The sequence below is a fragment of the Pyricularia grisea genome (assembly GCF_004355905.1).
Source record: "Pyricularia grisea strain NI907 chromosome Unknown Pyricularia_grisea_NI907_Scaffold_7, whole genome shotgun sequence".
NCBI lineage: Eukaryota > Fungi > Ascomycota > Sordariomycetes > Magnaporthales > Pyriculariaceae > Pyricularia > Pyricularia grisea.
The window spans coordinates 2152994-2165774 of record NW_022156720.1 but is presented as its reverse complement, the minus strand read 5'-3'; the positions used below and the strand labels follow the sequence as shown (position 1 = coordinate 2165774).

Below are 12781 nucleotides of genomic sequence, written 5' to 3'. Positions count from 1 at the left end.
GTGACGTTTTGTGATCTTTCTTCGCTCATCCTTCCGCCAGACGTCAATGGCCCTTGACTTAAACAAAGCGCCAAGTCTTGAATGATACACAAGGTTCACGCTTGAAGTCGATCACTGGCGACAGATAGTCTGGGACAGTTTTGTTCTCGATCGTCTTTGCCTCCTTTTTTCTTCGCTGACGTAAATACTCTGAGCGTACGAAGAAGTCATCTAGGTATCCAATCGCAAGGCGATATGAAAACTATGCCGCAGAACACCTACTAGTGGACGACTTGAATCCTTGTCACTGCCCAGCTTCCCTGATAATCAAAAGTTTATATACTTGCACACCTCTCATGATGCCATCTGCACTGGGAAGCTACACGGGATTTGATGTGTAACGGATCATGAGCAGACCCCATATAGTATCGTCTTCTACATTGGTCTAGACCTCCTCCTTCCATTGCAAACAGGATCCGCACTTAATCTACAGAGTTCACCGTCGCCATTGGGTTTGGGTTGCTGTAACATTCGAAGGACGGCATACAACGCCAGGATGAGACAATAAACTCTTGTTTCCATTGCTGGGCTCTGCTGTTCCTTCCATAGAAATCAACTCTGACCCAGACTTGTGGTTGTCCACAGAAAATCGAGAAGGTTTGGATGCGTTTGTGTGGGTTGCATCTGACCTAAAGTATGAATTGTCTGGTTCTTGCCACCCTTCTACAACGTAGTAGTATGACGGATCGTGAGCTTCTGGGGAGTGGGACTGGCCTGGTCACCAAATGTGACTCTCATCCGACGCTGAGTTGCATTTACCACACGCCCTGGGCCTGACGAAGCAACAGCCCAGATTCTCGACCTCTGTTCAAGCACTACGTAAATGCCACTTCAAGGACCGGGGCGAAACCCTGACGCAAAGTGATTTGGCTCGACACTACGTACAAACTATGCCATTTCGGACGGGTGATGACAGCTCATAGCCTGCAGCCAATTTTTGATATCCGTCTTCCGACTTGGCAATGGTGGACACCTAGTTTGACACCATGACGATCGATGGAAGACGTCTTCGCAAAGACTCGAATGGGGCGCCTCTCCATAAGCTACGCAAACTCCAGAGGGGTAGCGGTTGTAACCTTGCCCGGATCTCGGCAATATCGTGCTTGCCTCCGGGTTTTACTGTACACTTGCAAGTGTACAGCGACAAAACGTCCCCAACGGGTACCAAAACTATACCTACTTCTCATCGTACATTTTGTGGGTGATTTATCTCTTGATTCTTGGGGCATTCACAGCAGAATTAATCGTTGCAAATGGACACCTTTGTAATGGACACAGAGTGATGTGTCACCCGCATACTACTTCCTGTGAATTCGCTAGGTAAAGCTCAAAGTTTCGGCAAGCTAACTGATCGTGACAGCCTCCAGAGGATAATAGAACAAAGCTGTGCAAAAGTCGGTAAGATTTCCTCGGTTCTGCCGCAGCATACACGATATCACTGGTCAGTTTGGTGCTTAATATGAGGCGAAAGTAAGGTCTGTATTTGTGACCTTCTTCAGGGCTAAGCTTCGGTGGCAAGGCTACAGCATGAGTCCATCGAAACTGTGCAATAAACATGATTCAACGGCAAAAAGAGTGCCTAAACTCAGGGAACAAGAAACGTGGGGTAAAAACCATAAAGCAGTCAAGGAGTTCAGATGGCTGTGGTCCTGAACTTTCGACCAGGAGACAGACGTAATCGCAAGCAGGGTAGCTATTGCCGGAGATTTGGCAACAGTAACACCGTCGTGTAGTGTTTGCAGTTCGGTTTTGAGACCATATCGACTTACTCAAGATTGTAAAGCTTAGAAAGGGCAGCGTTGCTCTTCTCTGTTACCCTTCTCTACCACCCTAATGGTAGTAGAAAGGAGCTGGATGCTGGAGCGAACCATCCTCCAAGCTGCTCCTCCGGGTTCCCACCCATTCGCACTAGGGGTTGTCAGCCTTGATCCAGTGTAACCAACAATAAACCTGCAACAGCTTTCGTTAATCTGATTTTAGATCCCCCCTGGTCTGTTTGCAACACGACAACCTCGAGTCGAGCCCTCACCCTTAGATGCACACCAGACCACTTATATCGGAAAAATATGGTCAGAGTTATTTGTACCTCGCGCGAACGAAAAACAGGAGCAACCCTACTGGAAGTCACTAAGTTCAGGATGGTAAGCCTGTGTCACTCTCGTTACCACTCGTCCCATCATTTTCTCGGCAGCCACTCCGAGGAAACCACGGCCCGATCTTGCCTTGCCACACTGTATGGCTCCAGATCGTCCGACATAGCCGGCCACGTTGTAAATATCTCATCCAGACCATAAACACAAAGCTCAGGAGATGATAAGCAGGCGGTTCAAGACGGAATTGGTAAAGCATCGACAACCCGTTACGACAATCACCAGATGGGAAGATTCTAGACTAGAAACTAGAATTAGAATATCTCTGCCCTTCTAGGCCTCCGTCATCCGGTTACGGGACGACGTCTACACTGAGCAAAGCCAAGGCTGTTTTGACGCTCTTCCTGTTCGCTTTGATGGAAAATCGAATGTCCATGAAGCTCTTGGGAGAAATCAAAAACCAAACACGTAGGCAGCCAGCTCATGATCAGCGCAGTATTATGATGTTATGTGACGACATAGCATCGCCGTGCAAAGGAAGTAGAGGCCCGGCTTGACCCGAAATTGCGGATGCAAGACAATCAACACACAAGAATAATCGACTGTAAAAATCCATCGGGTATTCTTTTTTTCTTTTGGTCAAAAATTCACTGAAGCCCATGACGAAATGACACGACTGCTGGGGGATTTTTTTTTGTCTCTATTTTGTTCCTCCTGAGAACCAATCTTCCACTACCAACGGTTGAGTGGTAGAGTATTAATCGCGCCTCACCGTTGCTTGGTTGCCGTTTTTGGTCTCGCGCAACCACGAGCGTGCACAAAATCGTCGTCAGCTCGCGCGGACAAGAAGATTTCCAGAACCCTGGATTTATATCCAATGCTTGGGCTCGTCCCAAGAAGAGCTAGACCTCATATGGCTTAGGCGTGCGGTCAACGCTAAGCTGGGTTTCCCCACCTTTTCCCACCCTTTTCCACCTTTTCAGCTCTGTCGTTGGGATCGTCGATCATTTATTTCGTTAGTTGTATACTGTACATCTTATCCATGTGGCCCCACGCGTATAGGTTAAAGTACACGAGACCAGCAGGCGGAGAAACAAAAGCAGTCAAGATGTACAATACAACGCAAATTCTCCGAATCGCCGTTGTGACAGGTGGGTGTGCCGCTAGGCCGGGTTTATATGGTATTCCGTGGGAAATTGATTAGTCAGTACTTTATACAGTGTTATGCTGATCCAAACAAGTCCAACGATGTTTATGCTTGACTCTTTGTTTTTTGTTTGTGTTGTTTTGTTTTTTTTATAGTCTTACTCCGTTTACACCGTATTTGCGTTGTCTTTTACTATGCGTTCTCTCTATCCGCGGGGATATATGCAAGCGCACATGACAATTATGCATTGTTTTAGGATGAAAGTTAATTTCGGGGCTCAGGCATGCTTCAGGACGTTCTTTATGTTCCAGAAGAACTTCAGTTTAATGAGTCAAGTTTGAATGCAACGATATCCCGCGAACAGTACAAAGTACGTAGTACATGTGCCTCACGATCTTGCAACTTTTCAATCAATGTGTTTATTATTTTGTTATTACTTTGTCCATATTTACTCTCATTTCTTCAGCTGACGGAGTGTGCTGCCCGACCGGCAAAGGTCCACCGGCAAACCATGGCTCCCCTCAGTATGGATGACAGAGTGGAGGCTTACGGTCGATGTGCTACGAAAGGATTTCATCGTCATCACGTAGCGCTTGCTGGAGGAAGCTTTTTGCATGGTATCTATCTATCTACCTTACTTGCCTTAACAATTCAACATTTCCAAGTACCTATCAGTATACCAGTGCTTAATGGAGCAGGAGCACTAGCACTCGAGAAAAGTTGGGACCCTAGAGATGGCAACTTCAGGGCACCCTACGATAGACTTTTTCTCGTGGCTCGGACAAGAGAGAGAGAGAGCGAAATAAAAATTAAAGAATGAAAAATAAAGAAGAAAATAAATAAATAAAAAATACAATATGGCTTCTTGCAGGAAAAGCTTGGGCTCCGAAACACAACGAAACTAGGTTGCTCACCAAACTGCCGCATAGAAAACCGGCTTTTAGGTTTTAGGGGCGCGAGGTAAAAAAAAAAAAAAAAAAAAAAAAAAAAAAAAAAAAAAAAAAAAAAGATACTTGGAAAGCCGGGGCGCGTGATCTTGGCCGGTCCCAATTGAGATGAGTCGAACAACACGATTAGTATACGGTAATAATATTAATAATCGGTGTGTGTGGTAACTAGACGAAACGGGAAAGAAATGAAGAAAAAGGAATAGCCAAGGTCAAGATGAGGACCCCTTTCAGACCCTGATTTTGGCGTGCAGACCCTGCTTTTACCGCCTTCCCCCTCTCCCGGAATATCCACCCAAATCCCCAATTCAGTCCCAACAACCAACATTCGAATCAATATTCGCCCCTCCGAGAATTATCACGATATACCGCGGGTGAAGCCAATTTTTTTTTTCTTTTGTTTTGCCTCCGTGGCATGCCTGCGCCCCCCTGGCTTACTTGCACCCTTTTGCTAGGGACCTACCTAAATCTATTTGGGTAGCTAAAACCGGTTTGTAGGAACTTACCTCGGGCCTCTGGTGGGAAAGAAAAGAAAAAGAAAACAGAGCACTAAAGGTGATTCGCGTCTTGGGCCATGCGACTTGGTGCCGACATAGTAACACAAAGTCGCCGTGATACAAGAAACTTAGTGTTTGATATTTCTCGGTGAAGCCACTTGCCATCGTCGAACCCCTGGGCAGCTAATGCATACCAAAAACTACATACCCCCCGTTGTCGCTCGATCCTTTGGCTGACATTCATTGCGTCATGGGCGTTGGGCAGGCATGGGTGGGTGCACGACTCGCTCGAACAGCAACAACCCGCTGATTATCGTACCGGGGGGTCGTCTTTTATGAGGCACAAGAAGGCACAGCATCCCGTGAAAAACACACTGTGGAACCCCCCACATGTTATTGGGCTGAAGCAAGGAAGTCCACGGATGAGGACCAAGGTTCATCGAACCAGTTCTGATAATTTGTTTTTTTTTCTGTGGTTGTCTAATTTTCCCTTTCCCCTTCTCCCCCTTCGTATACTCCCCATGCCATTTTAGTATGGAAGGCAATTCAAGATTCGATGGAATATGGTTCGAGAGGAGGGACCCGTATATACAACAGCCGATTATGACCCCCGTTGATCTTGTCCTACTTGGGTAGCTTTGCCTTCCCCCTTCGTGTACCGGTGTCACTGTGAGATAACTTCCCTTACTGTACAATGCTTGATGTGGTTTGTGTCCCTGTTTGTTTTGTTCACTTTCATCATCACTCGGGCCGACGAAGTAAAGGAGAGAGAAAAAAAAGCTGGCGATGCAGACAACCGCCTTGGCACATGCAAATACTACTACTGCTTATAACATATCCATATAACAAGGAAACACTGCGTTTAAAAGACCAGCAGACCCCTACTTTCATTGTTACCATCGGGTACTGTACGACAAACAACCAACAGGAACACCTTGGTGCTTACCTCACATTAAACGACTCACGAAACTTTTCAGACATTGATATCTTGCATCAAGCGCTGCAGTTCTTCATTGAAACCCCTTTACTGTTCCGTCCCAAACTGTGCCGAATACTACCTTGGACAAACATAATATCATGGCAACCACAACAACGTCGGCGGCCACGACGACGCCAGCACCACCACCGCCGACTCTGAGATCAAAGTCAAATATCTCCACCAACGGCACCGTCCAGATCAAGTCCTTCCGACAAACCCAACGACCGAGGCCACACAGCAAGTCAACATCCGCGGTGCTGCCATCACTAGCCCTGACTGGCGGTAAAGGGGGTTTAGACGAGGACGCCGAGGATGATGAGCCCGAAGTCATCAACTTCGACAGCGATGGCGACCTGCACCTCATCGTCGGCGGTGGCAAGGTGAGCCCACAGCGCTTCGTCGTCTGCTCCCGGACTCTGGCACGGGCGAGCCCCGTCTTCAAGACGATGCTGTTTGGTGCCTTCAGTGAGTCGAGGCCTTGCTGCTCCAGGAACGGTAGCAGTAGTAGTGGAAGCAGTGCCTCCGGTCGAAGCTTCATGACTACCAGGTCGGGAGACAATAGCAGCCCACTTTGTGGTGGATTTGACGAAGGACCGGCCCCGGCTGGGAGCATAGACGACGACGCTTGGACGATCGAGCTTCCCGACGACGATCCAAAGGCCTTTAGGACGCTCATGGGTATCATTCACAGCAGCTTCAACTACGTCCCCGATACTGTCGAGGTTGTCGAGCTGTTCCAGATCGCCATCTTAACCGACAAGTACGACATGGCACACCTGCTGCGTCCGTGGTCGGAACAGTGGTGCGCGCGGCAGCGGACGCGGCGACACCCGTACAGACTCTGGATTGCGTGGGTGCTGGGCGACGATCTCATGTTTGAGTCCGAAGCAAAGAGACTTGCTCTGGGATGTCCGGTCAACAAATGCGGACAGCTGCTGGTCAGGTGCACCAACGGCAACTTTCAGCCCCTGGAGTCTTTTGACTACCTTAGACTCCCAGATATTCTGGGTAAGTACATTTAACAGCAGGCAGCATCACTAATGGAACTTATATGTGAGGGAGGGGTTTTTTTTTGCCCCCAAAACACTTGATACTGACTTGTTTTCTTTTTTTGCACCTACAGAATCTATCGCAGCAGTACGTTTCGAAGCAGCCGAAAAGATACTGCAGAAGCTGTCGGCGGTGCACCGCAACCTAGCAACCGCCAACGGACGACACTGCAAAGAGCCCAGCGCGGCGGCACGGCAGGAGTGCCGGCTCGACTGCGAGAACGCTCTGCTCGGCTCCACCATCAAGGCGCTCGACGCCAACGGGCTGTGGCCGCTGCCGCAGGCGCCGGCGTTGACCTACAGCCTCGACACGCTCGTGCAAAAGGTGGCGGCTACGGCGCATATGATCCGCCCCCTGAGCTCTCGTGACAACAACAGCAGGAGCAGCGGCGGCGGCGGCGGGTCCGGTATTCGCCACGTCGAGTGCAACCCTGCGGTGGAGCTTGAGGACTACGCCAGGAAGGTTTTGGCCAGCACCCCAAGTCCCGTACAGCACATGCACCTGGCTCATATGGAGAACCAGGCAAAGAAGTCGGGGCTTTGGTTTGAAGAAAAGGAGCAGTGATTTTTTTTTTCCTGTTTTGAACATGGGTTGAGTTGGTATGGTTGTTGGTTGGGTCGAGAGGGCGTCGCAAGAGGGGAATGGTTCTCCCTGGTGGAGACATACAGTACAAGGCAGAGGTACGGGTATTGTTTGGCCATCCGAAATGCGATCCGACCGCAAAGTGTTTATGTTTATGTCTTATGTGTGTGCACGAATTCTTTTTCTTGGTATTTTTTTTTCCTTTTATTTCTATCCTCGTCGTTTTTCCTACTGTAATATGCATTATTTTGAAGATTCTTTTGTTTATTGTTTTGATAGATCGATGGAGGTTACCGGGCAAAGAGGGGGGAAGAACGAGACCCTTACTCGGTGGTTACGCACTGTACAATTATTTTCAAAGTTCCTTGTTTAGAGTTGCAGGCATTCAAGATTTACGAAGTTAGAAATGGATTATCCTTGATTGAATCGCATCGTATCCCCAAATCATGCCTTGTCCTTGGAGATTTCGACCCTGGTTTTTTGTTCCCACGAGAGCCAAAAAAATCATACGAATGGATCGCGAAACAAGAGCCGAAATATTCGTGACACTTGCAGTGATGTCTATAGTAGGCCGTGTTATATTATCTTTTCTTTGCACCATGGTTGCAAAACTTGGTCGAGTGGACGGCACGTCAGCTTTCCATGAGGATGGATGTATGGAAACCAATGCATGGAAACCTGAACCAGTCGCTTGCTCCCGTCAATCGAGGAGGCGCCTGCACACCACAAGATCGCACCTCGTGCTATGGCTATAAGCAAGATGCCTTAAGGTAGGTACGGTAGGTAGGTACCTAGCTAGGGTACAGTAGGGTAGGGTGTTGGGAGGTACTTGCCCTATCGGGTAATTGGTCTACATGCAATAGGTGAGCAGTAGCTAGCGTCACTCTGACGATCGACAGGGCCACTACCACGTACGTACTCACCTGGAGGTGAAAGCTAAGACATGGATCCCCCACAGTTTGCTTTCCACCACGTGACCTCGCGACACTCAAGGTAACTAACCCCCACCGCGTCACAACTCACTCTTGTCGTAGCGTCGTCATCGCCAAAGATTCCATCGCGACATTGTGCAAATGCACAATATCATCTAACCTCACTTGCAAATCAATTCAACTCATTTGCTTTTCTGTCCTCAATTGATGACTTCATCCTACGTATCGCTTATTTGATGGGGGCAAAATAAAAAATGACATGATGCGTCGCTGGCCGCGATCATGCCCCCACTCAAACAAAACACGTTCTTGGTCTTGCCCAACGCCCCGCCAAATCCATTTACCCATGGAGCGCCACCAGTGGTTGAGAGCCTGCCAGGGCAGCCTATCATGACCTCTAAACAGGCTCGAAAGAGTTACAATGAGAGAACAAGAGGTCAGAAGCGCTCAAAGGCAGAACAGCGTGAATGGGAGCGCGCCGAGCAGGAGCGCATCCGTAAGGAATTGGAAAAGGAGCAAAATGCCACCAAGGCCCGCGCCGCCAGGGAGAGGAAAAAGGCCAAGGATCAGGCAGTCCTAGAACAGAAGAAGAAGCAGGGTCTTCCGCTAGTAAGCGTACGCCCCAGCCAGGACACCATTGCGAGGTTCGTCCGGAAGGGCAATAAGCGTGAGAGAGAGCCAGAGCAGGCGATGCCAGAGTCGAGACAAGATGGTGAGGAAGAAGTCCATGAGGCGGGTAATGATTCCAAATCTCCTAGCGGAACTCATAAGCGACCACGTCTGAGTATCATTGAAGAACTGGATGTTGAGGAGGGTCATGCCGATCCCTCATCAATCAGCCCAAGTATTGAAAGGATACTACATTCAGCGTCTAAAGCTCCGGAATTTGATTCCAATTCAGAGCGATTACTAAACTGCCAGGAGGCTGCTCAACTCATCATTGCAGGGCCTGCAACTATTTCAGTGCCATCTCCACAACATACATCACAAGCCGCAGAGATCTTGAAGGAACCTACTCGGGCGAGCGAATCAGTGGTCGATACTATTCTGCTCCCCGATACTGGTATTAAACCTACTATGAAGGCTTCGCCGAACAAGGATCGGATTGTGTCTCAAGACAAATCGACTTTGCCGAATAGAGCACACATAGCAGGTATCGACAGGACACCTCAGAATAAAGCATCATTGCTTGTTCCGATGGATGAAACTGTCGAGCATTCATCTCACCCAGTAAAACCAGCTGCCGCTGCTCTATCAATCAATAAAACGACATGCGTACCGCCCACGCCCAATCTGGGTCATTCCGCATTTTCTGTCCGTGAAAAGTCAAGACCTTCAAAGCTGAAGTTCTCGACTGCTAGCAATATCAACCACAAGGCTTCCACGTCTGCACCTGTTCCCAAGGCCAAACAAATATCGATGGCACCACCACCAGTTCCGCCATCCCGAAAACCATTAGGGCAAGTCCCTCGGGACGTTGCCGTGAAGCAGTCCCAGGCCAGCTCCAAGCCTGGATGTCCAATCCCCAGTCCAATAGCAAAAGTCACGACAGGCCCATATCTACAACCGCAAGCACAACCAGAGCCTATGCCACCAAGCAGTACTCAGAATTTTCTGGAAACCTACTTCCTGGATGTATTGCCGACTCCGTCTCAGGAAGAAAGGGAGCTCTGTGGCGATGAGAACACCAAGCCAGGACTCATGGGTCCTCCTCCAAAGCCCGTGCATCATAATCTGACTGCGATGAACCCTCGGTCGAGATCCTTTCAGGACTATGCGACTCCCAAAATACCACCAACCAATGATCCCAGTCTCAAAAACCCAAAGCAAAAATTTGCGCCGCCCCCGGTGCCTCGCTGGACACATGGGCATGGCCCACAAACTCGGGTTGGCCAGACAAACGTGAGACCTCACGTCAACACAAATAGACCATCGAATTATCTACCGTCAGTGGCCAAAGTGCAGCAGAAAGCGCAGCAGCCAGCTGTAGCAGATCTGGATTTTCTCTCGACTCAGGACGTCATGCTATCAACGCAAGATGTGCTGGAAGTTGAGGAGTCTACTATCAGTGTTCCCAAAAAGGTCGCCCATACAGGAGCACCAAGATTTCTCAGGCAACACACAACGGCGAAAGCCGATAACAAACTGACATCAGCGCCGTTGAATCCGAAGTCAGCAAGTGTATCAACATCGCTAACCAAGAGCAAAGAAGTATCTTCCACTAGACCCTCGGCTCTATTTTCGCAGTCCAGGGCCAGCCAATCACGCCGGGATCCCAAAATGAGCATTGAGGACCTTTTTGATTCACACGACCACAAAACTTCTTTGGCAAAGAACAGTCGGCCTCGCAACTCGCAATTCATATCGGTGGTGCGCTCTCAAGAACCCACGGGCGCCCTAGGTGGACAGCATGTGCCAGATCAGCCCCAACCCCTAGAGCAATCTGCTCTATCACAGTCTGCCCAGCAGGAACCATCTTCAATCCCATCGGCGGGGGCGGACGACAAGGCTCCCAGAGCTACCAACGGCTCTTCAGATTCGGAGGCTCCGGACTCGCAAGGGCGGCCACGGTACTTCACATCTAGTTGCACCAACATTCGCATAGGACTGGCAACTTTAGAGAGTATGCGAACTTTTGAGGCAGAACAGCGCAAACGAGAAGAGCAGTCGAAAAAGCGAGAGGCCAGAGCCTTGCTCGCCAAAGAGAAGCAGCAGGCTGCAGAGCAAAAGTTGCGCGCCGATACAGCGTTGCCGGCAGCGACGTCCCTTGATCCCGAACGAACAGCGACTGGTTCACACAGAGATATAAATAGAAACATACCTGATTCGGCAGGCGTGGTCGAACAACAAGACGAGCTTGATGAATTTGCCAATGACTTAATTTTCACCCTTAGTCAGGAAGAAATCGAGATCGGCGGAAGAGGGGCTCCTCTTAACAGCCAGACATTGAGAAGCCTTCCGCCAGGACCAAAACCACTACTGTCATCAACACAAGAGACAGATTATGGTGATCTTGATATTGGCGAAAGTTTGGCTATATTGGAGGCCGAAAATTTGTAGGGAGGGCGATATGATACTATGACGAATGACTCTTTATTGAATAAGAATAGACATATACCCAATTCTGAATTTGAGCTATTTTCCCTGCAACTCGGCCTTATCGAGTGTTCTGTTACCCTCAGACCGCGCATTCAATTGTGCAATTTTTTTTTTTTTTTTTTTTTTTTTTTTACCACATAGTAACAACACACATCTCTAGACCGAATTTGTTGCTACGCATTACCTTGTTGGTTCGTCAACAAAGAATTTGGCTCTTTAATATGCAGCTATTTCATTGACCGACTGCAGCTCTGCATGCTTTATGTATGACTCTTTGTCTACCCCCTTTATCAATGCCAGCAATTACCCTGTTAATGAGCATGGTTCAGCTCACCGGAACTGCAGCTGATAAAAAAAGAAGCAGATAAAAAAAGTTTTGACAGCCAAGGATCATGCTATATGATAGTCGCAAATGATTGAAAAGAAATAATCTTTCTCTTCAGCTACTATATAACCAATTATATATCCCCATCCGGGCCAAGACTACCCTTAATAGATTAACATTTTGCCAATATAGGAACACCATAAAGTTTGAAAACATCAACAAAAAACATTAGGGCCAAATTATGTGTCTCGTCAGCATTCAGTACACAGCCTGCGGGCACGCTGGCAGTCCCTTCATCCTCGACAAGGACCGATGTCACCTCTGGCCAGGACCGCAATGTGTGTTTCATTTCAAGCGACGACTGAGCTACAACGCTCTCCTGATATCACCCAACTTCTGCGATCAGTGCCTTGGGAAAATACATCAGTTTCAAAGTCGCCTGGGAGAAGACGCCTGCAACAACGAGGCCAAGGATCCGGAAGAGGATGAGGATGAGGGGAAGGAGCAGCCCACCGACGTAGACACGTCCAGCACAAGCAGCATATACAGCACGCGTAGCCTGCCCCAAGAGCCAATGCTTTTCGACAGCCTGGACAGCCTGGACAGCATGGACACCTCGGACCTCATCGAGGCGGCGGCGGCTACGTTCCCCGCCGAAAAGAACACCTCGGCGCTAAAGGTAACCAACGCAAGTGTCAAGTCCGACAGCGGCAGCGATAGCACGGTCCACGGCTCCGTCGCATCGAATCGCAAAAAGGGGGTGCATGGCGCCCCTGGAATCTACGAGCAAGTACCCGGAGAGATAGATATTGACCCCTTTGGCTTCTACTTGGAGGACGAGCCGGCGATTTACAGCTCCATCTACGACCATGGCGACCGCGAGGTGGAGGACCTGATAGAGCAGGTGCTATCTCGCTGGAGATCTGGCAAGGATTCTGGGGAAGATGTATGATTGGGAAGGGTGACGTCGCTCCAGCAACCTGCAGATATTCATACTGTGTAGCGTGTAGTTATTTTATTTTTATTCTAATTCATTGTATACATACAAGAGGCTGGGCATAAGTCAGCTGCCGGTAACGCTCTGGACATCGATT

At 48.9% G+C, this 12781-nt stretch overlaps 4 protein-coding genes across 4 annotated transcripts; all 4 read left to right on the top strand.

Annotated features, from left to right (window-relative positions):
• Nucleotides 1-2834: 2834 nt before the first annotated feature.
• PgNI_09651 (uncharacterized protein) lies at nt 2835-3333 on the top strand (the record flags this gene model as incomplete). Its single annotated transcript, XM_031129633.1, has 2 exons — nt 2835-2878; nt 3174-3333. Coding segments are annotated over 2 exons (204 nt in total), but the record flags the coding sequence as incomplete, so codon positions are not given.
• Nucleotides 3334-5797: 2464 nt separating this feature from the next.
• Nucleotides 5798-7313, top strand: PgNI_09650 (uncharacterized protein; the record flags this gene model as incomplete). Its single annotated transcript, XM_031129632.1, has 2 exons — nt 5798-6707; nt 6823-7313. The coding sequence occupies 2 exons, from the start codon at nt 5798-5800 to the stop codon at nt 7311-7313; spliced, it is 1401 nt and encodes a 466-aa protein (XP_030978177.1).
• A 1232-nt stretch (nt 7314-8545) lies between these two features.
• On the top strand, nt 8546-11323 carry PgNI_09649 (uncharacterized protein; the record flags this gene model as incomplete). Its single annotated transcript, XM_031129631.1, has 1 exon — nt 8546-11323. One exon carries the CDS (start codon nt 8546-8548, stop codon nt 11321-11323), a length of 2778 nt encoding a protein of 925 aa, XP_030977522.1.
• Nucleotides 11324-11928: 605 nt separating this feature from the next.
• On the top strand, nt 11929-12639 carry PgNI_09648 (uncharacterized protein; the record flags this gene model as incomplete). Its single annotated transcript, XM_031129630.1, has 1 exon — nt 11929-12639. The coding sequence occupies one exon, from the start codon at nt 11929-11931 to the stop codon at nt 12637-12639; it is 711 nt and encodes a 236-aa protein (XP_030977521.1).
• Nucleotides 12640-12781: the final 142 nt, after the last annotated feature.